Raw genomic sequence first — 27,677 nt, 5'->3', positions numbered from 1 at the left:
TCTTATGGTTTAAGTTTTCTATAGGTACACAGAATTTGTTGCCAAATGAAGTGCTATGGAAGCTAGTAAAGATTAACAGAAAAGAGAAATGAGGAACTGTTCTACTATAACATTTTTATTGGCCTTTGTTAAAAAGTTTTCCTGTTGCAAAGTGTCTATCTCTTGCCTAGTGGGAAAATTCATTCGTATGGGTTTATCTACCTAAGACTAGTACGGAGACTAGTGAGTAGACACAGAGTTAAACAAAAAAACAGGAAACAAACCTTACGCATGATTTTGTTCATTATGTGTTTAAAGTAAAAATGGGTAAATTTATATTTATCATAACAAATGATGGCCAAATGATGACCACAACAGCTACTGCTTGTAAAAAATAATTATAATTTGGATGGTAATGGCATTTCTTATTAAAAGAATTATAATACATGTCATGGAATCCACAAGTAGGCTTTTTCCTGGAAATAAAAATCAAACTGATCAATTTATTTTAGTATGTTAGGTAAGAAAAAAATAATGGTGTTTAACTGAAGAGTGCATTGTGTTGATTCTGATTTTGTGTAAAGTTGACCATATAGAAATTTCTCATTTGGATTAAAATTCTGAATATACAACTATGAAAAAATTTTGACATATTATTTTCAAGGAACCCTACATTACCCTTAGATGTGAAGGCCATGGGAAGGATCCCATCCTACATTCTGCTTTAGTCCTTAAGATCCGGTTATAAGCTGCTTGCAGTCATCTTCATTCCTTGGGAAACACTAGACTTTTCTGTTTAGCAACCAATCCAGGAACTAGATTTCACCACACTAACCACATCTTCCTTTTCTATATCATACTTGTATGTTTTTGGTCCCGAAAAGAAGTAAACGTAGCCTAAAAGAGACAAAGTTGAAGTTGTGGTTACTGAAAATGACTGGCACATTTATAAATGGGAGGGTTCGTAATTGTAACTTTCTTGAGGTGGCACCAAAGGGGAATTGGGCATTAGTCAGGTGACATCTTGTCTCCTGCATGGCTCCACCATATGCCCTAGAACCTGACAGCTCTACCTTCCTAGTCCTTTCTTATCTTTCTCTTTGTTCTAGCCAGGGTCAGGCCTTCTCCATGGGGTCATCCAACATGCCATGCTCACTTAAGCTTTCTGCTTCTGCTCAGGCTCTTCTCCTCTAACAAGCCTCCTCCTCTTTTCTTTCCCTAGTCAAGCCTCTAGCCAACCTTCAAAACCCCTCCCAAGTGCCACTATGAAATTTCCAACTTCTGCCACCAATTCTGATTGTTTTCTTTCTCAGATCACCTCTTGCAATTACTATGAAGTTTACCATGTGATTCAATACTAAATTATAGATTGTCTGTTTTCCAGTAATTTCATCTGTGTTGGACGGATAACATTTCCCAAAGATGCTAACCATACCATGAGAGCAGAAGCCATGTCTGGAACTATCTTTGCATTTCTGAACAGTGTCCAGCTCTGTGTTGCATACCCAAGAGGAGTGTGTTGAATGACTAATCCAAAAGATCCGATTAAATTTATTCAACCCAGTTCAATTCAACTTTTCTAGCTATGTGTTAAATTTCAGGAGTGGGAAAAGCACTGAGAAGGTTGAGACTGTGTATTTTAAAGATGAAAAAGATAGTCTTGACCTGGATAGACTTTATGATCTAGCTGACTAATGGATGGAAGCAATATTTTTAAAACTTTCCATCAGCAAAGACAGAGCTACAAGGGAGACCTTTTATAATTATTTTTTTCTAGTAGCTAATCTGGTTAGCTAAACTTATAAAAGGACACAGCACCAAAAATAAGAACCAATGACTCCCATTTAAAACCCATTTTCTGTTGTGTTGAAGCAGAGTTCAGATTTCTTCTTATAATTTCCACAAAGGAAGTTTTTGGTGGAAACACTCACCGTTTAATTCTACAGCAGCATCTATTTGGCCATTTACTCCTGAAAATTCTTCTTCAGTACTTTTTGGATAGTCTTTTTCCATCCTCCTTTTTCTTTCATCATAGCTGGAAGAAATATTATTTCATAAATAATGCTAATAAGAGATCTTTATTAATTGTAGATGACACCATGCTGGTTAAGCATATTCAGCCAGGGCTGACTTATGACTTATTTTACAAACCTCTCTCTCTCTCATACACACACATGCACTTTGTTATTGTTGTTTAAATTGGGCTTTTGAAATACCAAAAGTAGATTACAGACCTCTATTGGTATTATCTCATATTCCTGAGATTCTGGTACCACTAGTTTGGAAGTCATTTGCTTTAAACAGCCTCTTAAAAAAATTTCCAAATATATTGTATAGAATTAGTCATGCTATACATTACAGCAACATGCTCCTATAACTTTTTAAAAAATATATTGTCTTTCAAAGGGAACTCTACATATATTTTTAATTCCTTATTTACTATCATAATTATTATTATTTTTCTCTCTCTGTGTATCAGTTTCTTGGCTCATCAAACAATTGAAAGCTTTGTATAGGGGCTTTCATTCATGGGCTTAGTGCTGTGTACCCCTGGAGAAAGAGTTGAACAAATAATGCACATTGAATGAATAAACAAATATGTGAACAATCAGTAAATTAGAGCTAAGAAAATCTGTCATGACTGAACCTCTGTCTTTGAAATAAAATTAATTGAATTCCATTGCTTTTGTCTCCTGGAAAGATTAGTTTGACTGACTGAATAGTAGATTAGGTTTCTTTTTCTGGATCAGCAACTACCATTCAATGATAACTCAGGACTGGTTAATACGTCTCTTCGTGACCTACATTACAACCTGTAAAAAAGACTGTGACTTGTGTGACTCAACATGATTTGTACGGCAGTAGGCAGAGATGACTCTCACCTCTTCAATGAAGAAAGTCCCTTCCTCATCGCATAGAGCTCCAAACGGGGACATTCCCAGGTGGACATTCCACCCCTTTCCTACCAAGAGGTCAATTTCTCCTGCTGCCTGGGCCACTGGGTAGTTTCCTGGGGCAGCAGATCACACCCACTATCTCCTGAAATGTGTCTCTCCTATGGCTATGACTACGCAGGTCAGGGGACTAATCTCTCATGATACCGAGCAGGAGGCACATTCAGAAAGAAGTATTCAGGCTGAAACTAAAACTGGAGGGTTGAGCTGCTTTACAGAACGTTGGGGCTATGGATGGAAGCTAAGTCTCCCAACATATTAACATATTAAATATAACATATTAACATTTCACTTGGGCCTTTCATATGGACATTATGTAGACAGGGGCTTACATAACTAATACAAGGTTACCTGCTTTTCATTTTATCAAGTAAGAACATTACCAATCAAACCACTAAAAAAACCTGTTACCAACTATTTTCATTATTATTTCACAAGGAAAAGAAATTTTACCAACAAAAAAGAAGAAAGGATATGAATGCAGAATAAAAGACAGTTCTTGCCAAAAATTTGTTTTATGCTGACAGAGACCACACTTCTTTGCACTTATAATATTGTGATGTTCTTATATTGCTGCAAACTGGTGAAAACTTTGTGACGATTTAGCCCTTTGTGGACAGATATTTAAAGATTTCTGTTATGGAGCAAAGAGCACAACATACAAAGTCAGATGGCTCTGGTTTGAATTTCTGACTCTGTTATCTGTTGGCTCTATGATCAGGAGAACGTGCTGTGAGTTCTAAGCCTTGGTTTTCTCATCTGGAAAAGTAGTCATGAGGATAAGAGAAACCACCCCCCCCCCACACACGTACGTGCACGTGTGTGCATACACACACAGGTTCCTGGCACATGCACCACCTTGGCAGGCCCAAGCCATAAGAATTTGTTGTTTATTTTGGCCCCAAGAACCATTAAGTCTGACTTGTTAGTATGAGGCTGAGCGAACTTTGTGGTTTGATCTGGGATTCTAAGTCATCAAGGAGTTTAATCTTTAATCTTTAAGCACACTTTGTCAGGAAACATTTTGCAGGTGTAAGCAAGGTTGAGACCAGGTGAAAAAGGAGGGCAAAAAAAATGTTGGATGTAGTCCAGACAACCAAGTCAGAGAAGGAATCAAGATTAAGAAGGTCTGCTGGTGTGTTGAGGATTTTGCCAAGAGAGTAAGAGAAAAGGAGATTCTATGGTAGGGTGAGAATCAAGGGCATCTTGACGGATGATAAATAAGTGGTGAAGACAGCTGAAGAATGAATACATGTGGTGGATGGGAGGGCCCTTTGGATTTGGATTCAGTGGACATGAGATACAGTTTCACCTTCAGATGGACTTTTTAGCTGTGTGATCTTAAACCAATCATATAACCTCTCTGAGCTACAATGTTTTTACCTGTTAATTGTAGATAATAGTACCTACTTCTTAAGATTAGAAGGCAGATGAAAGAAAGAGAGAATATGAGAAAATATCTAGCATTATTCCTGACACACAGCAAGCCATCAATAAATATTAGCTGAATTTGAATATTGAGAAAAGAAATGATTTTTTTAAATTGAGAATCCACTATATACTAAGTATCTGCTAAAATCATTTGCATATATTTTCTCATCACTGAAGTCTTGTTTGGGAACCTAACTATCCAACTAAAAATAATGATCTGTAACTATGTTTATTTTCTTTATGGGCATTTGTTTCATCATTTAATGTTGATCAAAGGGTATATAGATATTAAATAAATCATTGCTGGCAGTTAAACTTTACTAGTGATATCATAGTGCCACAGACTTTTGATGCAGTTTTTCAGATATATTATCTTACTCTCCACTAGTCTAAGGGCTTGAGGACTACTTTGATAAAGTGTCTGCATTTTTGTTTAACCTAACACGTATGCTTAGAACCTAGATTTGTTAGGCATTTTTGGTGTTTTGATTGTGATGGTTTCTATCACATGTCAATGGCATAACTGATTCCACTCTACCTCCTTTGAAGCATCAAATGGGGAAGTAAGTCTGCTAAAGGCTGCTTAAAGAGAATGCGAGAAAGAATGGCAAAAACAGGGAACTTATTGATAAATTATCTGAGACGATTTCAGGAAGTTTCCTCAAGGTGACCTTTCCATTAGGAGGGACAATGAAGTAGAAATCTGAAATTACTCTTTGAAGTTAATAATCAGCTTCTAGCTAGAAATCACATGGCTTTCACGAAGGAAGGGGCCTTTGTGATCTATACCAGAGAAGGGCAGTGGGGAGAGTGATCAGGAATGACAAGAAGGCAGAAGAGGGAAAAGCTGCCATGCACCATCCAGATGAGGGTCAGGAAACAGGACCCTGTAGGGAAAATGATTGTGAGAAGATTCTGGAATGAAGCATTTGTCACAACATAGAAAAACTTCTATGATATTAAGTAGAAAAATGTCAGGATACAAAATTGTACACTTACCTGTTTAAAAATGGAGAAAAAACACAGAAAAAATTAGAAGAAAAAATATTAAGTGGCTATCAAAAGATCTTGCAAGTGTAGGCAATTGGAGGAAATTTCTTTCCCCTTCGTATTTTCCATGTTTTCTATAACAAACATCGCATGCTGTCCTTGAATCCCTCTTCCTGGGCAGTCTCATACTCTCACATCACCTCAGTTAACACCTGATTACATGATGAATTCCAAATTTATCTTTCCAGCCTGAGTTCTCTTGAGTTCAAGACCTGTATGTCCCACTCTCTTCTGCATATTTCCATTCTTGGGTCTCACCAGCAAGTCAAGCTCCACATATACGAAATAAACTGCTTTTTCTTCCCCTAATTCAGCTTTACTTCTTACATTTATTGTCTTGGTAAATGGCAAAATTGAAAACCTATTTATCAGAGAAATGACCCTCAAGTAGTCACCACCTAAATCTAAGTTTTCTACTGCTTGAAGAGCAATCAAATCTACCCCCAGCCCCCAAACTCATCATCTCTGGCAGGATTATTGCAATAGTCTGTCTCTCTTTTTTGTTTAGCAATTCATTGGTTTTTAGTATACAGTCATGTGCCAGATAACGATGTTTTGATCAATGATGGACCACATATACGATGGTGATCCTATAAGATTATAATACAGTATTTTTACTGTATCTTTTCTATGTTTAGATACACAAATACTTAACTTTGTGTTGCAATTGCCTGCAGTATCCAGTACAGTAACATGCTGGACAGGTTTGTAGCCTAGGAGCAATAGGCTGTACCACATAGCCTAGGTGTGTAGTAGGCTATACTATATAGGTTTGTGCCAGAAGTTCTATGATGTTCACACAACGATGAAATCGCATAATGATATATTTTCAGAATGTATCCCTATTGCTAAGCAAAACCTGACTGTATTCATAGAATTCTGCTACCGTCAATACAATCAATTTTAGAACATTGTCATCACCCTAAAAACCTTTTAACCATGAGTCTCCAACTCCCCTTCCATTCCACCCCCCACCCCCTGCCCATCCCACCTAGACCTTCACAAGCATTAATCCACTTTCTGTCTGTAAAACTTGTCTATTTAGGACATTTCATACAAATGGAATCCTACAATATGTGGGTTTTTGTGACTGACTTCTTTTGTTTAGCATAATGCTTTCAAGATTCATCTATGTTGTAGCATGTACCAGTACTTCATTCATTTTTATGGCCAAATAATATTCCATTGTATGAATTTATCACATTTTATATATCCATTTAATCCTTGATGAAAATTTTGGTTGTTTCCACCATTTTGCTGTCCTGAATAATGATAATATAAATGTTTGCATGCAGTTTTTGTGCAGACATGTGTTTTTATTTCTCTTGGGTATAGACCCAGGAGTAGAATTCTGAGTTAAATGATAATTTCATGTTTAACTTTTTGAGGAACAGGAGACTGTTTCCCAAAGTGGCTATATGAATTTATGTTTCTACTACCAGTATACGAGGGTTCTGCTTTCTTCATATTTTTGCCAACACTTATTATTTGACATTTTGATTATAGTATCCTAGCAGGTGTAAAGAGATACTTCGTTGTCATTTTGATTTGCATTTCCCTGATGACTATTGATATTGGTCATATTTTCATGTACTTATTCTCTATTTGTATATCTTCTATGGAGAAATGTCTGTTCAGATCCTTTGCCCATATTTTAAGTGGGTTATTTTTCTTGTTATTAATTAAGCTACAAATCCTTTAAATATTCTAGAAACAAGTCTAGAATATATGACTTACTAATATTGTCTACCATTTGCTGGGTTGAATTCTCACTTTCTTGATAGTGACCTTTGAAGCAGAAAAGTTTTAATTTTGATGAAGTCCAATTTGTCTGATTTTTATTTTTGGCTCATATCTAAGAATCCATTGCTAAATCCAAGGTCATGGAGATTTATGTCTGTATTCCCCTCTGAGAGCTTTATTGTTTTAGCTCTTATATTTAAGGATTTTAATAAATTTTGAGTTAATTTTTGTATATGTTGTGAGGTAGGGATCCATGTGGCTATCCACTCCTGTCAGTACAATTTGTTGCAGAGATTATTATTTTCCCATTTGTTGGCCTTAGAACCCTGTCAAAAACCAATTGGCCATAGGTATATGGGTTTATTTCTGAATTCTAATTTTATTCCATTTATCTATGTGTCTTCCCTTATGCAAATATCACACCGTCTTATTTACCGATTCTTTGTAGTAAGTTTTGAAATTGGGAAGTATGGGTCCTACAACTTCATTCTTCTTTTTTGAGACATTTTGACTATTATAGGTCCTAAGAGCTTCAAATTTTAAGATCAGCTTGTCAATTTCTACAAAGAAGCCAGCTGCATTCTGAAAAGAATTGTGTCAAAAATGTAGATAAATTCTGGGAGTATTGCCATCTTAAAAATATTAAGGCTTCTGATCCATGAAGATTCATTTTTGGATCTCAAACCATGATATATTATTCCATTAAGATCTTGTTTAATTTCTTTCAACAATGTTTTGTAGTTTTCAGATTATAAGTTTTCCATTTCTTCTGTTAAATTTATTTCTAAGAATTTTATACTTCTTTTAATGCTATTGTAAGTGGAATTGTTTTCCAAATTTCATTTTGAGATTGTTCATTGCATTGAAGTGTATAAAAATACAATTGATTTTTATACATTGAACTCATACCTTGCTGACTTCATTTATTAGTTCTAAAATTTTTTAGAGTATTCTTTAGAATTTTCTATATAAAAGACCATATTATATGCAAATAGAGATAGTTTTACTTTCTTTCCAACCCAAATAAGTTTTATTTCATTTATTTGCATAATTGTCCTGATTAAAGTCTCTAGTACAATGTGGAATAGAGTGGTGAAAGTGGAAATTTTTGTCTTTTGATCTTAGGAAGAAGGCATTCAGTCTTTCACCACTGAGTATGTTGTCAGCTGTGGGTTTTTCATAGATGCTCTTTATCAAGTTGAGAAAGTTTCTTTCTATTCCTAGTTTGTTGAGTGTTTTTATTATGAGACGGTGTTGGATTTTGCCAAATGCTTTTTCTGCATCTATTGCAATGATCATATGATTTTTGTTTTGTTCTATTGATATGGCACATTACATTAATTCATTTTTGGATCTTAAACCAACCTTGCAGTTCTGGGAAAAATCCCACTTGGTCTTGGTGTATCATTCTTTTTATATGTTGCTGGATTTGGTTTGCTAGTATTGTTATATCCATACTCATAATAGATATTGGTCTGAAGTTTTATTTTCTCGAGATATTTTTGTCTGGTTTTGGTATAAGGGTGATGCTGGACTCATACAATGAGTACGGTAGTGTTCTATTCTTTGTTGTAGAGGAGTTTGTGAAAAATTGGTATTAATTCTGTTCTGTTCCATGGTTTGGAGGTACTTGTAAAAAATTGGTATTAATTCTTCTTTAAATGTATTGGTAGAACTCACCAGAGAAGCCATCTGGGCTTGGGCTTTTCTTTGTGGATAGTTTTTGATTTCTACTTCAATCTCTTTACTTATTATAAGTCTATTTAGACTATTTCTTCTTGACTCAATTTCTCTAGTTTGTGTTTTTCTGAGAATTTGTCCATTTTATTTATCTAATTTATTGGCATACAGTTCATAATATTGCTTTATAATCCTTTTTATTTCTACAATGTTGGTGGTAATGTTTCCTCTTTCATTTCTGATTTTAGTAATTTAAATCTTCTATTTTTTACTTGGTCAATCTAGTAAAAAGTTTGTCAATTTTGTTCATCTTCTCAAAGAACCAAACTACAGTCTTCTTGATTTTCTTAAGTTGCTTATTTATTCTATATTTTACTTATTTTCACTGTAATCTTTATTGTTCCCTTCTTTCTCTTGCTTTAGGTTTAATTTGCTCTTGATTTTGTAATGTCTTAAAGCGGAAGGTTAAGTTATTGATTTGAGATTTTTCTTCTTTTTTAATATAGGCATTTATAGCTATAAATTTCCCTCTGAGCACTGCCTTCACTGCATCCTAGAAGTTCTAACATGTTGTGTTTTAATTTTCATTTACTTCTAAGTATTTTATAATTTCCCTTGTGATTTCTTTTTTGAGCCATTAATTGTTTGTTAGGGTGTTGTTTAATTTCTACATTTTTGTAAATTTTCTGGTTTTCTTTCTGGTATTGATTTCTAGATTTATTCCACTGTGATCAGAAAAAAATACATTTTATGACTGCTTTAAATTTATTGAGACTTGTGTTGTGGCCTAACATCTATTCTGGAGAATATTCCATGTGCACTTGAGAAGAATATGTATTCTGCTCTTATTGTGTGGAGCATTTTATAGATATCTCTTAGGTCCTATTCAAGTCTTTTATTCCTCATTTGACCTGTTGAATTATTATTTCCCTTATTGAAAGTAGGGTATTGAAGTCTCCAACTATTCTTGTTCCATCGTTGATATCTCCCTGCATTTCTGTCAGTTTCTGCTTCACATATTTTGGGGTCTGTGTCAGTTTCATATATGTTTGTAATTTTTATGTCTTCATGGTGTATTGACACTTTTATCACTATAAAATGTCCATTTTTATCTCTAGTAACATTTTTTAAAGTCCATTTTGCCTGATAGTAGTATAGCCACTCAAGCTTTTTTATGGTTGCTGTTTGCATAATATATTTTTTCCCATTCTTTTACTTTCAATCTATTTGTATCTTTGAATCTAAAATATATCTTCTGTAGAAAGCACATAATTGAATCTTGGTTTTATTGAATCCAGTCTGACAATATCTGCCATTTGATTAGACTGTTTAATCCAGTCACACTTAATGTTATTAATAAAGTTGGATTTATGCCTGCCATTTTACTTCTTGTTTTCTATATGACACATATCTTTTTGGCTCCTTTATTCCTCCTCACTGCTTTCTTTTGCATTAGTGAAAATTTTCTAATGTAACATTTTAATTTCTTTCATAATTTTTTCACTTTATTTCTTGAATTATTTCCTTAGTGGTTGATGTAGGGCATACCATAGACATCTTAACTTACAAAAATCTGCTTCAGATTTATACTAACTTAATTCCAGTGGAATATAGAGACATTACTCCTATATAGCTCTATTTCCTTCCTATTCCTTTTGTGGTATTATTGTTATACATATTACACCTATATATGTCGTAACCCCCAAAATAATTTTATAATTATTATTTTACATATTTATTGCCTTCTAAGGAAGCTGAGAGAAGGAAGGAGAGCAAGTATATATTTGCAGCTTTTGTTACATTAACTTTCTTATTTACCATTTCTGGTGCTCTTCTTTTGTTCCTATGAATTTGAGTTACCATCTGGTATCATTTCCTTTGCCTAATATAATTTTGCTCCACTCACTTCCTTTATGCTATTATTCACATATATATTTCTACATGTTATAGCCCCAAAGTATACTTATATACACATTGTTTTATATAATTGATTTTTAAATTTTTAAATTAAGAGAAGAAAGTAGAAGAAATATGCATTTATACTCTCTATTATAATTACATAATTACACTCACTGGTGCTCTCTGGCTTTTTGTGTGGGTTTGAATTACTATCTGGGGACACTTGCTTTCAGCCTGAAGAACTTTCTTTAGTATCTCTCGTAAGGCAAGTCTGCAAGCAACAAATTCTCTTGGGTTTTGTTTGTCTGGGAATGTGTTTATTTCTCCTTCATTTTTGAAAGATAGCTTTGGTGTCTATAGGATTCTTGGTTGAAAGATTTTTCTCTGAGCACTTTGAGTATGCTTTCCATTGCCTTCTGCCTAACTAGTTTAGCTGGTGTCCAGTCTTGTCCTTCTCTAATCCAGTCACATTGCTGTCAGGGTGTTGTTTTTATAACACAAATCTTATTGAGCTGCTCCCTTATTTAAAGTATTTAAACATGTCTCTCTTTCTATAAACACTGATATCCATAGAAAGGCATTGGCTCTCCATGATCTATACCCTGCTTTCCTTGGGCCACATCTCTCATTTTAGTCCATGTTCTAGTCATACTGAACTGCTTAAGGTTTTCTTCATACTCACAGGCTGTTTTGTGCATCAGTGCCTTTGCTTCAATTGCTCTTTCTGCTTGGAAACCACCCACTCCCATCTCACCCCCTGTCTGGGAAACTCCTACACAACTCTCAAAAAGGAGCTCGGTCATCACTTCCTCTAAAATTCTTTACTGATACCTTTGCTAGAATTGGCCATTTCCTCTTTGTGTTGGTCCACTGATCTCTATGCAGTCTTCTATTAGGGTACTTTTGGCACATAGATTTCTGTTAAAAATTTACCTATAAATTTACTCTCATCCATAAGACCTCTTGAAGGTGTTATTAGCAGCTAACCTGAATTGAATGCTTATTATGTGACAGGCATTTCACACTTTTTTCTCATTCAGTCCTGTAACTCTGTGAAGTAGGTTCTATTTCTGCCTCTCTTTTGCAGATGATGAAACTAAGACAGAAAGATGATCCAGATTGCCAGATAATTAATTGCTGTTAGAGTTGAATATAACACTAGGACACTCTCACTCCTGCCTACATTCTTAACCAGCAAACTATGCCTTCTCTTGAAGGTCAAGAGCCTAATACAGAGCCTGACACATAATTATGCCCAATAAAGGTAGGTTGAATGTGGTAGTTTGATAATGAATTTTATAGTTTTAGTTTAAGACATTAAAAAATAAGATTTTGAATTCTACTTCGTCATTTTTATTTCTATTACTTATTTCTCTGTGGTGACTATAAAATCCTCAAATAAAAAATCCCTTTCTAGTATTCCTGGGACATTCAGGAAGGAGAGAATGTGGGGGATGTGGCCTACTTCACAGCAATGATGCTTCCAGTCTATCTATATAGAAAGAGTGATTCAGGGTGGGCAATATTATTGAAAAGGATGGGACCTCTAGATTTGGAAATCACTTTACATAAAATTCAGAAATCTTTGACTCTCTATCTTGAAAAATGATGGAAGTGATGGTACCCTCTAGGCCCCCAGAAACCCCTTGATGTAGCTAGCCACTGCTCTACTACAGGCAGGAGAGGGAGAACATCTAAAGGAAAAAATTAGCTGTAGGTAGTAGAAGTTTAAATATATATATATATATATCTGAATCATTAGGGCCTGCTAGAAAGAGAAAAGGAAGGAATAAAAGTAAAAGGAAGTAGCCTTAATTGGCAAAGTTTAACCGATACTTCATTGGGTAATATAGTCTATAACAGCATCAACATGGTAGAGCTTCCTTTTTGGATTTTACTTTGTGGTTCTCTGTGCGCTGTTCCCTGTACATTACGATGATGCTGACACTTGGGTTCTCACTCTTAAAGCCTAAACCAACCTGGCCCTAAGGCAACCTTCAATCCTCTGTGGAGGAAGTTCCTCAATCATTTTCTCATGGCGCTTCATTCACTGACACTAGATACAAACCCTGGGTGTTCATGGAGAATTTCCCTGATAACAAAAGCATCAAGAGACTTTTCTTCCCTTGGCACATTATCTGTGTCACAGACTGAACTAGCATGAGACTAAGGAAGACCCTGAGAAATGACTAAGGGGAATAAAACCAAACATGTTGTCAGTGGATGTCATTATAATAAAATTCTCACTCCATAACTCGAGACTTGTGGTCTTCTGTATTTTAGGGTGTGGTTATGTGCTTACCTATAACACTTCATTTGTTGCCTTTGCCCTTCCCTTCCAGCTTCACCCTTCTGAAGTAGGGACGTAATGACTGGAGCTCCATTGGCCACCTTGAGTCATGAGACGACCATGAAAATGGAGGCCATGTGTTAAGAATAGTGGAGCAAACTATTAGAAGACACTTGGGGCCCCAGTGACCACAGACCCACTATACCAGCTTTAAATCTGTTGAACTTCAGCCTTTTTATATATATGAGAAAAACAAAGCTTTATGTATTTAAGTCACAATTATTTTAGGGTCTCTGTTACTAGCAGTTGTGTGCAATTTCTAACGAAGATAGGGCTTGACAGGACAATAAGATGTTATGCATATGAGGTCCTGCAAAGCACAATATGCAGAATTCAGAAGGGTTTATTAATAGGATTGGTACATTCGCTTTTTCCTGAACTTTTGAGCTTTAGGTCAAGATTGTCTGTCTTACTTCTTAGTGTGTGTTGATGGGTGTAAAGTAGAAGACTCCCACTGGGGAAGGGATTGTCTGTGTTTTTCCAAAAGCAGTAATTTCAGTACAATGTCTTGGACCACTAGTATTTAAAAATACTAATGGAAAATTCCTTACATTACAAAGGAAAAATACAAAGGAAATTTCTTTTGACCAGCTCTTTTACTGGATTGCCACTCAGAAAAATATAGAGGTTTAAGCAAAAATTTGTTAGTTTAAAGCAATTATTTTAAATTAAATTAAATTCTTAACCGTTACTGAAGAGCTACTCTCTGTGAGCACCAACCATGTGCAAACACTGCTAGGTGTCTGAGCCTGCATGCCTTATATCACGTAACACCCTCCATAACCTGGGAAGGTTAAAAATGCCTACCATGGTTTTCTTTCCTAACCAGCAAAATAAGCTTGTTAGTATCTGAGTTAATGCCCTAGACCAACTTTTTAATTAATCTGTTTTATCTAGACAACAAAAGACTTTTTCTTAGTAGACATTCACAAAGGCCCAACTGGAAAGGAACAGTATTATTTCTCCTGGGGCATTAGGCACCATTAAAATCAGAGAATCTCCCCTTCTCTGCCCTAAAATTTACAGAGAATTTTGAACCTCTGCCCTCATCTTTTGCTTTAGCTGTTAATCCTCAGTCCAGCCTGGTTGGAGGTATATGTTTTACTGAGCATGCTGGGTGGATGGTAGATTAGACCAAAGATTGGGTGAGAAATGGAGAAGAGGGAGAATGGGAAAGTGAATAATCCCCCAATGAGAATCAGACTAGGAACACTCTTTGTAACACTAACTGAATAATCCTAACATAAAAGCTTCACACTTTTGCACACACACTTATATGTGCTTGTTTTGATCTCGTTCTCTCAAAATCCACAGGGAAATCAGATTTCTTGATATCTATTTTCCCGTATGTCAGCACTGTGACTGCAACCACCTTACCTTAAAGAAAATTTTTGGAGAATCATACTCTGCCCAGAAGATAGTAAGGGCTCAATAAATGAATTTATGTGACTATGTTTCAGAAAGGAAGGTCTGACAGAAAAACAGCTGGCACTGGTCTGGAAGTGACAACTCATTACACCACATAATACTTCCAGGGCTCTCAGTAGCCCGGAAGGGTCAGTGGAGTCCATATTTGTTTGAAATCCTTTTTACAAAATAAATTTTCTTTCTCATGGAATATTTCTGTGTTCCAGTTTTATTACTTTCTCAGCTCTAAATTGGGGGAGATAGTATCAATCAGGTGGAAGAAGATGATAAATATTTATCTTAAAATTTCTGCTATGCCACACAAATGGTTGTTAAAAATAGGTAATACGAAATAAAATAAAAGCTCTTGGACTGAAGTTGGATATTCTGCTTCCATCCAGACCCTATCACAGATCTACAGTATTTAGCGTAGTCACCTACTTAGAATATGCTTTTGCTTCTCTCTTTTGAAGTTCAGGGAAACAAGCCAATGCCAAAGAGAGAATCGGGAACAGAGGGAAGATGCGCAGAGGCAGAGGTGGTCTTTGAAGGAGCTTGGCAAAGAGCTACACTCATTCCTCAACATGCGTCAATCAAGAATAGAAACTCAGTAGGAGAGACAAGGTGGGACCTGTTTGCAGTGACTGAAATCACTTTGAATCACACTGAATTGAGACCTGCTTATAATAATCTTCTGCAGTTCAAGCATGGAAATTATATGATTCCATTTAGATAAGAAGAATCTTCATGTCCTAGGCTAAATAAAATGGCTTAGCTATAAGGACTTTTCCTTTTAGCAGAACTTTTTTTCAAAGAGCCTCACAGTCGTGACCACATCCATTTTGCCCCACATCACAGAGTATTCTGGAATGTATCTGATACTTACTTAACAGCAGGGGCAGTTCCTCTTCAGGCATTCCCAGTGCAGAGTTAGGTCTTTGGCAATGCTGCACCCACTCTTTTAGGCCACTGGGGGTCCATTTAATGAGTGCATTGAAAGATTAGGATGTTTGATACCCTAGAGACTAAACAATAGGACTATTGAGTGGATGTTTCACTCATCATTTGGATGGTTCCATATCTTGAAGACAGTCAACCATTTGTAAATGGCACCCCAGTGGCCGAAAAGAGTCAATGGGCTTATTACAGACTTGTCTTGCATTTTTTCCTGTAAAAGGCTTTTTGTCCTTCCCATTGAATCTATTTAGACAGTCAAAAGGAGAAAAGCCGTACCTGTAGTATTCATCTCCCACAAAGAACAGTGTCTTCTGCGGCTCCCTGAGATAGACAGCAGCATCTATTCGCTGCACGTGCCTTGGGAATCCAAAGTCGTAAATAGTCCGAGGAGGACCCTGCATTTGGAATCCCCTTGTTATCCAGTAGTGGGGGCCTGAAAACAGAAACCAACATTTACAAAAACTCTGGACCAATTAGCGATGCAATTCACTCATAAAGATTTCTGTGAAGCATCATAAGTGGGATTAGTTCATGGGATATTTGCCATGGCTATAACCCAACCGAAGACATAATCCTCTAATTACATAATTCGGTAAAAGACTTCAAACTTCCCTGAAGGCAAAATACCTGGTTATACCTTAAAGAAGCAATAACACTGATACAATTGTATCTTACATTAAACACATTAATTTTTTCAAGATATCTTTCATTTATAATCTCATTTCATCTTCATATATCTATGAGAGAGAAGGGGCAAGTGACATGCAAATGCTATGATTTTTACTTAAGTTGGCACCAGCCTTCTACCCTTGTCCTTTAGCATCAAGAAAATATAAGCTAACACTGATAGTTACCACCTATTAGATTATTTCCATTGACTATACATTGTTGCAACACATCTTCAAGGCTGATATTACTATAATCCCTTTCCAGAGGAAGATGCGAAGGCTCAGAGATAACTGAGATCAAAGTCACTCAAATCTTAAAAGCTGGGGCCAGAGACTGGTATCGTGTCTGTCCACCTCCTTAAGTCACAGTTGTTCTCCCACTGCTTCTGAGCACGGCCTGGCAGCGAGGGTATTGTTTACCCCACACTGGGTTCCAGTTGGCTTCAGCTAATTAAAGGCTGTCCTGGAGCATGCCGTGTCACTCTGAGCAGAGGTGCTGGGGATGGGGACCAGGATTCTAGCTCTCTGGACACTGCCACCTAGCACAGTGCTCCACTAGGCTAAAAGGCTTGGTTCTGAGAACAGTTTCACAGTCACCATCATTATTGTCATTGTCACAACACAGAGGGTGGCATTTCATACCCAACCTGAGGAGAAGGAGCAACTGCAACATGCTCCAGGATCACAGAACAAACGCTGTCAGCGCTAGACATTCCAAAGAGATGGGGCCCTGTGCCCCTGCCATTTCTTTCTTTGAGGGACCCGTAAGGTACCTTTGAAGAAGTAAGCGGTGCCCCTCTCAGCCACTTCGTAAGCTGCATCCACGTTGGACATGAGCTGGGGGAAGGAGCTGGTGATAGTGCTGGGCCGGATCCCGGACGGCAGGTGAACCTGCCGTCGCCAGAAAATCCTATCGGGCGTTCCAAAAGACATCAAGATCAAGGTTGATTTAGGTCTTAAATTGCACTTGGACTGAAATGTACTCAGAGGCTCTTGCTAAATGGCCTTTGTTCTTGCCTTGTTTCTAAGGAAAACATAGTTTTTTGACTTTAGTAAATAATGTCCTCTCTCTTTTCATTGTCCTAGCATCTCTGTGATCTCCTTTCTTTTGTTTAAGAGTGTTCAAAACAGAAGGATACAGAGATAGCATCAATGATTTACATGTTTAAACTGAGCACCCTCCTGTTCTAAATATCACCTGATACAAATTTCTCTTTCCTATTCTGATCTTTTAAAAATTAAAATCTCACAAAGATAAATGCGATCCAGACGGTGAACATTATGAATAGTACCTAAATGAACTAAGAGTTTGTGGTTGGGAGATGCTAATTAGTCTCTGTAAAAATAACAAAAACATTAATAATCATGAATTATGGCATTGCTTACATCATTGTCTACTAGAAGTGTTTGCAGTTTTGAGCCTGATGGCTAATTAACAGAAAATCCAGGACACACATATTAATTTAAGGCTTAGCAGCTCATCCATCCACTTGTCCAACATTATTTTCATAAAATTGTGGCAGTATACACATGAGGGTACTGGGTTGGTCAATGTAAATATGGTCTATTTTGCATTTTGGAGATGAAAATCATTTTTATAAAACATGAATAGTTTAATTGGCGCCTTAGAAGCCCAGAATCAAGGCATAAGATAATTTGTGGATGAGGAAACTGTAATAAAGTTTTGACATTTAACTTTCCTAGTAAATTAGGAACCCCCAAAATCTTATGTTGAGTTTTCTCATCCGTTGATTTAACAAATATTTGTAGAGCACCTATCACTAGGCCCTGTAGACATCAGGGACGAAACACTGAACAAGACCCAGGCCTTGCCCTCAAGATGTTTAGAACCGGGTAGTAGAGACTGGTAAGTAACGAGGCGATTATAACGCAGAGTGAGCAGTGCTATCTATGAAGGGTTAAGCTCAGGATGCTCTGAGAGCACTCAGGAGGGATACTCCCCTGAATTTAGGAGTTTAATGAAGTTGTCCCAGATGAGCTAATAAAATCTGAAAGCGATATACTGAGAAGGGAAAAAAATTTCTTCATGTTTCCTAAGAGGCATCATGATGCAGAAGGAAAAACACATTGTTTTTCAGAAGATAAAGGCTAGAGTTCCAACTCTACTGCCGACCAGCCTTTCCAAGCCTCAGTTTTATCATCTCTAAATGGGAATAATAATTCCCTGGCCAATCTCATGAGATCATTATAAGGATCAAACGAGATAATGCATTTGAAAGTGTATTATAAACTGTAAAGTGCCATATGAATAGGTACTGTCCATGTAAAAAATTGTTATCTGCCTAGGCCTTAATTATCCCCTAATTGGGAATCCACCATAGACATTCACAGCCCGAAAACATGGCAGCCTTATCTAGATTAACAGATAAAAAACAGACCTAGAAACACTGCCAGGCTAAGGGTCACCTGGTCGTTGTGGGCAGGGAGAGCCTGGATTAGACTCCAGCTGTCTCGATTTTCATCACACGCCCTGCCGCATCTACTGCTCATTCTCAGTCTTGTGATCTCTGGTTTTTCTTTGTTTATAACTTAACCCTTTGTCCAATCAGGCCTGCACTTTTCTGAAGGCAAGAGGGACAGCTTCCCTCTTTTCTTTTGCCTCCACCACCTCACAGTGAGCAGAAGAGTTCAGCAACTATTTCTTGGATTAACCAGGAACCTGGGGAGGAATCTGAAAAGCAAGTGTTTTCCAATTAATTCGACTCGATACATAGTTCTGAAAGGACGCCTCAGTTCAAGTCACTGTGCGAAGACATGAGGTGTGCGCTTCAGGGAATTGTAACGGTGGGGATGAGGCTGTGGGGAGAGAGGCCTTCAGAAGGACTTGCCAGGAGGATTGGAACACTAATTTGGTGAGAACAATGGAGAAGGAGAGTCAAAGAAGGTAGCAGCCTCATGATCAGGGATCAGCAGTGAAAAACATTGCTGAGCTCACCAGACTGAAGACTGAAGAAAAGGGGCTGACTGGCCAGGATAATGAAGGAGGACAGCTGCAGGGGAGCAGTGAGGAAGGAAGCCAGGTCACAGTTAAAGAGCAAATGGAGCAAATGCTGGGGGACATGAAAGGGGTAGATACAGATCATTTGTTTGAGAATCTTTTTAATAACAAAGGAAGTTGGTGGAGGCAGCAGGGTCCAAAGAGGATTTCAAAGATGGAAAATGTTCATGTCTGAAGACATGAAAAAGAGCCAGTGGGGAAAAAGAAATGCAAAATGGTGTAGGAAGGAGGACAACAAGGCCAGTGACCACTAGCACGTTTGGAATCGGGATTTCCCAGGATTGCAGGTGAGGAGGAGTCTTCCTCCTGCGCTTTCTCTCTGGGCTGCATCTATTCTGCTGTGAGGTTGCTTCACTGAAAGTCTACAAATGGCACTGTGTTTACTCAGACTGGTTCTCTGTGATCCAGTAAAAATTCAGACATAGAGACAGAAGGTGATCTAAGCTCCCTGACTCATTGTCACTTCTGGAGTGAGGACGGGCCCCTTTACATCTTCCCAGGTTATGACCTATGAACACGGGTCTCCGTAGGCTCCTAAGATGGGTTGAAACACTCCCAGTTTAAGAACACTATGCACAGCTTTGACTATTTTTAATCCACACCACTGTCTATGCATGGGTTTTTAATCTTATGAGCTGTGTTTTTCTTGGGCTCAGTGAGGTGGATGATGCATGGCTGATTCTGTGGCATCTGAAGCATTCAGAGCTAAGCACCCTGGTTAATGATCCCCGCAGAATGAACGGCTTCTCAGCTGAGGACGTGATGGTTTGTACTTCAGAGTTCCCAGTGAAACAAATTTAGGAGGAAACTTAGCTACATTGGTAAACTCTAAGTTTAAACTTTACATACCCTCAATTAGTACATTTTTAGAGTGAAAACATGTCTTTTAAAAGTATCTGTAAATAATTGTAAGAGTAGTCCAGGGTTTATAAAAAACCTTCATATGCATTATCTCAGTTGATCCTTTGAAGTATTTGTGCAGATATCCTTATTGTTCTCACTCTTATTTGAGAGAAGAAAATTGAGTCTCAGAAAAATTGGATGACTCACACGAGGTCACATACCCAGTGATAAAACAAGGTTTCAAGCATTACTTGTTTCCTTCACTGCACCACATTGCCTGATCTCAGGGGAGTGGGCAGCAAGGAAACCGAGAGCATCAAAAAGATAAAAAGAAGAAAGAAACTATTCCCCAAAGTAGCAAACAGGATGACAGAGAAGAGCAGAATCTGGGAGAGTGTGAGGCTGAAGAGGGCCGTCCTTCGCTGAATTGCCCTGACGGTCCAGCAGTAGGAGGTGAAGGCGTCCCCTGAAACCGAGAGGCTGACGGGGTCCGCTCAGGTGGTGGGGAGTGAAGATGGTTGGGTGTAACAAAAGAAGGACAAAGAGTCAACAACATGAATCAAGTCCCTCGGTGCGCCAGGCACCATACACACAAGGATAAAAAGATGAGGAATATTAACCCACGATCCTGCCTGCAGGGAGTTTGAGGGACTGGCGGAGAGCTGCCAGAGGCCAGGGGAAGGTTATCAGTGACCTAATCTCAAATTTGATCAGTTATTGTTCTTTAGTAAAAGGGAATGAAACTTTCAGAGAGTATGAAAATCGCTGATCAAAGTTCTGCTCAACCCTCTGGCACCCATTCATTTAGCCAACAAATATTTACTGACCTTGACTATGTGCCAGGCACAGCATTAGCTACTGTACATGAAGATAAATATGCGGCTGAATATCTAATCTAAAATATCAATAAGCTCCATTGTTCTGCCCTCTTTATTAAAGAGCAGATTATAGGCTGTTGATATGATTTGTTTCTCTATTTTCATTACCCAGTTCCAATACATCCTGCAGCTGTTCTTTCCCAGCAGGTTTGTAGATATTTTTTGTTTTTTGCTTGTATTTTAAATCCATTTACAGATGTATAAGAAGGTTACTTGCTATAATTTTTTTGTGAATTTGACTTCATTTATTACTGTAATCTATAGCTCTAAGGATGTAAATCTTTGAGTATGTTGTTTTCTTACCTACCAGACATAATTTTTCTTCGTTCATTTACTGAAAATTTTCATGATTATAGATTCCTTTTGAAATTTATCGTAATTTACATAAATGATGGATAGTGTTTATTTCTATTTTACGTGTACAGTGTATACATTGTAATATGTCAGAACAGTGTTTAAAGCAGGCTTTCTTAACCTTGCTTGACACCACTGATATTTTGAACTAGGTAAGTCTTGTTGATTGAGCTGTCCTGTGCCCTGTGGCATGGTTAGTGGTAACCCTGCCCTACCCATTAGATGCCAGTGGCACTGCCCACCCCCAGTTGTGACAACTGAAATTGTCACCAGATATTGCCAAATATCCCCCAGTGCACAAAATCACACTTGATTTAGAACGGCCACTCTCCTTCAATTTAGTCCTCACAATGCCCACAATATCCTAAATCAAGGCTTATTTAGGAAGGAATTTTAAGGTTCTACCACCTGTGAAAATTCCAAAAGTACCTTTTCAGTTTGCCTACACGCTTACGCACTACACTTTACTACCTCTCATAATGAGTCATTCAGGATATCAGTGTCCCGAAACTTCAAATAAAATGCAGGGTTTAACTTTGCCTAGGGTTGCTCGTTAATTTTTAAAATGGGAAATGAAAGAAAATGACCAAGGAGAATGCAGCTGGAAGTCAATGACCCCTCAGCAGAGGCGTAATCCAGACAGAGCCTAGCGCTGGGAACCTGTGTCTGCTCCTCCGCACTCTGAGCCCGTGCAGAGAAACACACGAAACATTTTTGGGAAACCTAAGAACATCCTCCGCTTTGTGGCTGGTTACCCCACGTGCAGGCAGAGGGCCTGGGAGCACACGAACAGCTCAGAAGTGCTTTTCCTATTAACTCAAATGTGTAATAGTCAAAAGGCATAGGTTCATTCAAGTTAAAATTCAGTGCTTTTCTTGGTAGTTCCATTTCATAGCCAGAGGCTTTCTGGTATCAACAATAGGATGGACTCTGGACTGGGGATCAGAAGGCCTGGGTTGCAGTGGCGGGTCTGCCAGGCTGAGAGAACTGGGACTAATTTCCTTATCTCTGAAGTGAAGTATCTGGACACGATCAACCTTTACTCTTGCTCCATTTCTAAATTCTATTATTTTACTAAGGGCTATAGCTGATTGTGATCATCTTGCTTTTATTCTTAAAATTATATTGGGTAAAACCCCAAATAATCTGACAGATGCAAATATAATTTTGGTATAGCTACAATTCCAGTCATTTCTTTCTTCTCTTCCCTAAGTGATCGGAATTCTGAAATAGCCTTAATATTTTATCATCTATCATAAAGAGTAAATGTATATACATTAAAAATATACATGCCTTTCAACTCATTATGGCTAAAGTTTGTTTCTCTTCAAACAGAACATTAGAATGTACATTTACACATGACAGAGAACATCTAACAATCTCACGGTGACTTTAAAAGGTACCTCATTCCATCTTGCTTTGGAAACAAACCATGTGGTTATTATGCCCACGGCTTGAATGTCCCATCCACAGATTATTGTTGGTGACGGGGAATTCCAGGCTGGGGAGTGAGTGGGAGAGGACAGGCTGGGAGCTCTTTCACAATCAGTGGCTCCCTGGTTGCCATTGTCACTGTGGCTTGAAAGAATTCTTTGTTCTTTGTCCAGGCTCAGCCAGCACTTTGGGACTTTTGGCGGCAACCGCTGGGGGATCAGCACAATAGAGTCATGGCATGCTAGCTCTAAATGGCTCCTCAGTACAGGAGGGCAGTTAGCACAGGCTCTGCAATATGACGGCTTGGGTTTGGATCCCAGCTCCCTCCCTCCCTAGCCATGTGCTTGTCCTTTCTACCTTGTAAAAAGAGAGTAATACTTCATACCTTACAAGGGTATTGTAAGGATCGGATAACAAGGTGCCTGACATAGTACAGAACATATAAAGTCACTATTCTTATCAGACAACAGCCTCACTTTACAGAGAAGGGAGGGAATGGCAAATCCAGAGTTAGAAGAAACCAATCCTGACTCCATGCTCTCCTTATAGCTCGTCCTAGTTCTTTGGAATTACCTGTCCTACCCCCAATAGCTCATCAGATCTGAAACGGGAGACGCTGAGAAGGTGTCCGCTAAGCAGACGCACGTGAGCTGGCCATGTCTCCTTCCCGCGGACCTCCTCGCTAATGATTCATTTCCAGGTGTCTCTTGCAGCTACGCCTCCCACGCTGTTCTGTTACCACCCTCAGTATTTATAGTCAAGACCATGTTAAAAGATGTAACAACTTCACATAGTCATAAGTAATTGCTAAATACTCATCGTTTGATAAACAGAGGGCTTCTTTTTGTTTGTTTTTGCCTTTTTAAGAGAACAATGACCATCGAATGAAATGGATAATATCTCTTGACTTCCTTGTTTCTTTTGCCCCTACCACAACCACTGATGTTTACCACAACAATAAGCTGCACTCTCCACAATGGCTAGCATCTTTATCCCTGAATTACATAGCTCTTAATATGTGCGATTTCAGTGTGCGGGCAGTGTGGACGCTGACAATGTCATCCTCAGGGGAAGCCCATGTTACCTACTGCTGTGCTCTAGGCTTCTCCCGCCCTGTGCCTTGCCCCCCATTCCTGGGTCACTGCTGGCCGATTCCACTCGCTTTACTTTTTGGTAACAATCAATAAAAATAACATCAATAATCAATAAGTCTTAAAAAGTATAATATTATCAAGTAAAAATAAACAATAATAATAAAAAAGAACCAATCGGGTTCTCCAATGCCTCAAGTTGTTTTTAAGCCTTCATGCCATTGAATGTATTTTCTGATTCCCATTCCTTAAAACAGTAGCTGCCATTTTTTGACACTATGTGTCTGGCATGTTATTTGTCCAGGGTCACCTCATCAAGTAAGAGGCAGGGCCAGAATTTAAGCCTACTTAGCCCCATACGAAAACCGGGGTTCCTGAGCTCTGAAAACTGAATGTCTTTGAAAAATGAATGTCTACCCATTGTTGAAGGTTTGGTTCAAGCTGTTCCTAATTTTTAAAATTTAGAAGCAATCTAGATGTTTAAAAGTATGGGATTGGTTAAATAAGTAATAATCTATCTATTTATTGGAATAAAATATATAAAAGATGAAAATTAAAATTCATTGGCATAGAAAAATGAAATATTTGAGTGAAAAATGTTCACGAATCAATGCAACTAGTAAAATTCCATTTTTGTGGAAATCCTTGCCCCCTCCCGTATTTACAATATGTATTTCTCTATTCAGAGAAAAAGCCTGAAAGGATAAACAACAATATGGTCAATAATGTGAATACTCTGTGTTAGGAACTGGATGTTTGTGCCCCCTTTAAATTCATATGTTGGACCCTAATCTCCAATGTGATGGTATTTGGAGGTGAGGCCTTTGGGAGATAATCAGGTTTAGATGAGGCCACCCTTGAAGGTGGGGCCCTTATGATGGAATTAGTGGCCTTAGAGACTATCAGAGGCTCCATTAGAGACACCAGAAAGCTCTCTCTCTCTCCATGTGCATGAAGAGGTCGTGTGGGCACACAGTGAGATGGTGGCTGCCTACACACCAGGGGAAGAGGCCCCAGACTGAAATCTACCTTGAAGGCACCTTGATCTGGGACTTCCAGCCTCCAACCCTATGAGAAATAAATTTCTGTTGTTTAAGCCACCCAATTGGTGGTATTTTGTTATGGCAGCCCAAGCAGACGAATACACTCTGGGTGGTGGGACTCTAGGTAAATTTTGCTTTCTAAAAAAATATTTTTTACTTTTTCCTCTGTTCTTTTTTTATTTTTATTTTTTAATTTTTTTTTTTTAAGACACAGGGTCTCTGTTGCCCAGGCTGGAGTACAGTGGTGCAGTCATAGCTCATTGCAGGCTCAAACTCCTGGGCTCAAGTGGTCCTCCCGCCTTAGCCTCCTGAGTCACTGGGATTACAGGTGTGAGCTACCATGCCTGGCTCTCTCTGTTCTGATGAGCAAAAAGGATTCTTATAATAACAGCTTAAAAATCTATTCCCCAAAGTACAAAATAAAAAAGGAACGTCACATTTCTCAGACATCACCTCTTTAGGGAATCCTCTCTGGACCTTCCCAGGTACTTATCCCTGTTTTACCTCACAGCCCTGCCTTTTAGAGCTCGTGCCACACTGTCTTGCAATGCTTTTTGAACGCCCTTCTCCCTCGTGTAACTGTGAGGTATGCAAAGGCAGGGCTGGGAGCGGAGTTTCCATCTGTATTCACATCTATAGATACTACGGCAGTGCTTGGCACCCAGTATGGGTTCACTGAACACTTTGCCAATGATGAAGAGAAAATATCACACACGAATATTCCTGAGCTGCCTCTGCTTGGGATTGAATTCTGACTCCAGAAAAGGGAGGCGTGTGGGTGAGTGTTGCTGTGTTTCTCTTTTCCTCCATGGAAAGTAGTTACAGTTACCAGCATCATGGACAGAGCAGCCTTGCTCCCTGAGAAGCCACGGGGAGGAAAGGGATCTGCCTTTGCTATGCCATCTGCCAGGTGAAAGGTCAGGAGCCTGAGAAAGGAGTTTATGAAGAAGGCTGACCACCCACCTATATATCCATCTCATCATCCATCCATCCTTCCAACTTGCTACCTGCCCATCCATGCAGCTAAGCCAACTCTCATTCACCGGATGTTTATTGAGCATTTGCTGTGTGCTCTCACTAGGGAGACAGCGGTAAACCGTGTAAACCAAGCAGACACCAGATACATTTGGGCTGATGTCCTAGTTCAGCCACTTGACTGTCACCTTGGGAAAGTTACTTGCTCTCTTTGAGCTGTTTTCTTCATTCGTATATTGGGAATTCTAATCTCTGCAGTGAAAAGGGTTAGAAAAAATTCTGTACATATATGGAAAACATTTAGCATAGCAACAAGGCCATAGTAGGTGCTCCACAAACAGTAGGTTTGGCAGTTCTGTCCCTCCCCAAAGACCCCTGCCTCCCACCCTGCCGCCACACAGGACAGCATTTCTGCATGACCTTCACGCATGGCCGCAACAAGGACCTCTAGAGCAAGGTGTGTCTGGAGGTGGAGCTGACACCTGACGAGAGCCGGCGGCATGTCTTAGGCTTACCGGTCCTTGAAGAACAGGAGCTCCTTCCCCAGCATTGTCACAGCATCAAAGGATGAGCTGGAGTCACAGAGGCCAGGGGTGGGCGGATTATGAGGGGGGCCATGGGGCATAGTGGGACTTCCCAGGAATGGTTTCCGAGGTCCTAGGATTCAAAGTGACTTGGTCAAAATGGTAACAGGAACTTGGAGTCTGTACACTTCCGTTCTAGAGACCCAGGCGAGCTTGCACACTTTGGCTCTGTATGTGATCGTGAGCACGGCTGTTGAGGGCAGGTAGACCTGGGTTTGAATCCGGGCTTTGCTAGTTACTGAGCTGTGGGATTTGAAGCCAATTTAACTTTTTTAAGCCTCAGCTTTCTCAATTGTGAAAAAGGAGGGGTAATAACAGTACCTTCCTCAGAAGGTTGTTGTGAGAATTAAATAATGCCTGTAAAGCTCTTAGTAGAGTGCTTGGCACATAGTAAGTGTGCAAAATATGGTCACCATTATTTTACTGTTATACAGAACTTCTTTGATAACTATAGGTGTTTCAAATTAGAAATGTAATTTAAAGATTGCCATGAATTATTCCTTTGTGATTAAGTTGTTTTTTTCCCCAATAAGACGATAGCTTTCCTGTGTGTTTTCCTATTATTTTCGTATACTCCTTGGCATCCTGCTCTGGACTTAAGCCTAGGCACGCAGGAAAGACAGAGTGAATTCTCGTGGAATTGGAGGACACTGAAGGTGTTTGCTATGTGAAGTTTCTTCTGGTGGATCCTCTTGTAACACAGGTACCTGCTCTTTGAGAGAGCTGTCGGTGAGTTTTCGTCGCCCACCCGGCATCTCTGAGGACTGCACCAGGCACGGAAGAGTGAGGCTGCGCTGCCTGGACCATTGCCCCGGCAGGGCCCTGCTCCTTGATGAAGCCTTTTGCACGCAGAGGTGAGATTCAGGGAAGGAGCGAGACACAGGGACGAAGAAAGGCTCAGGGCCTGATAAGGGCCGAGGTGGTTTGAGACCAGCGATGGAGCAAGAGTTAGCACTGTGGGCAGGATCTAAGGTGGGGTGAGGCTTCCGGAGAAGATCAGAAACCAGAAATGGGTCAGATCAGAGATGTGATGAGGGTCAGGAGTGGCAAGGTGATCTGGGGTTCACAACATGTGTGCTCCCTGGCAACATACCCGTGTTTTTACATTTCATTCACTTGCGTATTAATAGCCACGTCAGAACACGTGCTTTGGCTCCTGGCCGAGTGACAGTGGCCATCAGAATGGCGGTGACCTTCCAGGCCACAATAGATTTGAATTGGATATAGGTTTTCTAATAATCTCTTATTACTTTTTGAAAGGATGTTAGCACTTGAAGTAATTGTGAATGTCTGGAGATACTATTGTTTGAGCCTCAGCTTCCTCAGCTCCCCAAGTGA

The 27,677-nt window shown here is 38.9% G+C and overlaps 1 protein-coding gene across 1 annotated transcript in view; it reads right to left on the bottom strand.

The window, feature by feature from the left end:
* Positions 1-263: 263 nt before the first annotated feature.
* Positions 264-27,677, bottom strand: part of MMP20 (matrix metallopeptidase 20) — a 43,837-nt gene continuing 16,423 nt past the window's right edge. Inside the window, exons 6-10 of the mRNA XM_045555428.1 lie at positions 26,271-26,412; positions 16,892-17,028; positions 15,727-15,883; positions 1,911-2,014; positions 264-876 (exon numbers count right to left, since the gene is read on the bottom strand). Coding sequence (XP_045411384.1) covers positions 776-876; positions 1,911-2,014; positions 15,727-15,883; positions 16,892-17,028; positions 26,271-26,412 — 641 coding nt within the window. The 3' untranslated portion in view covers positions 264-775. The remainder of the gene's footprint in view (positions 877-1,910; positions 2,015-15,726; positions 15,884-16,891; positions 17,029-26,270; positions 26,413-27,677) is intronic.

Source organism: Lemur catta, chromosome 7 (assembly GCF_020740605.2).
Source record: "Lemur catta isolate mLemCat1 chromosome 7, mLemCat1.pri, whole genome shotgun sequence".
Classification (NCBI taxonomy): domain Eukaryota; kingdom Metazoa; phylum Chordata; class Mammalia; order Primates; family Lemuridae; genus Lemur; species Lemur catta.
Note: the sequence above shows the minus strand (reverse complement) of the source record. Positions and strands in the feature narration are given on the sequence as shown.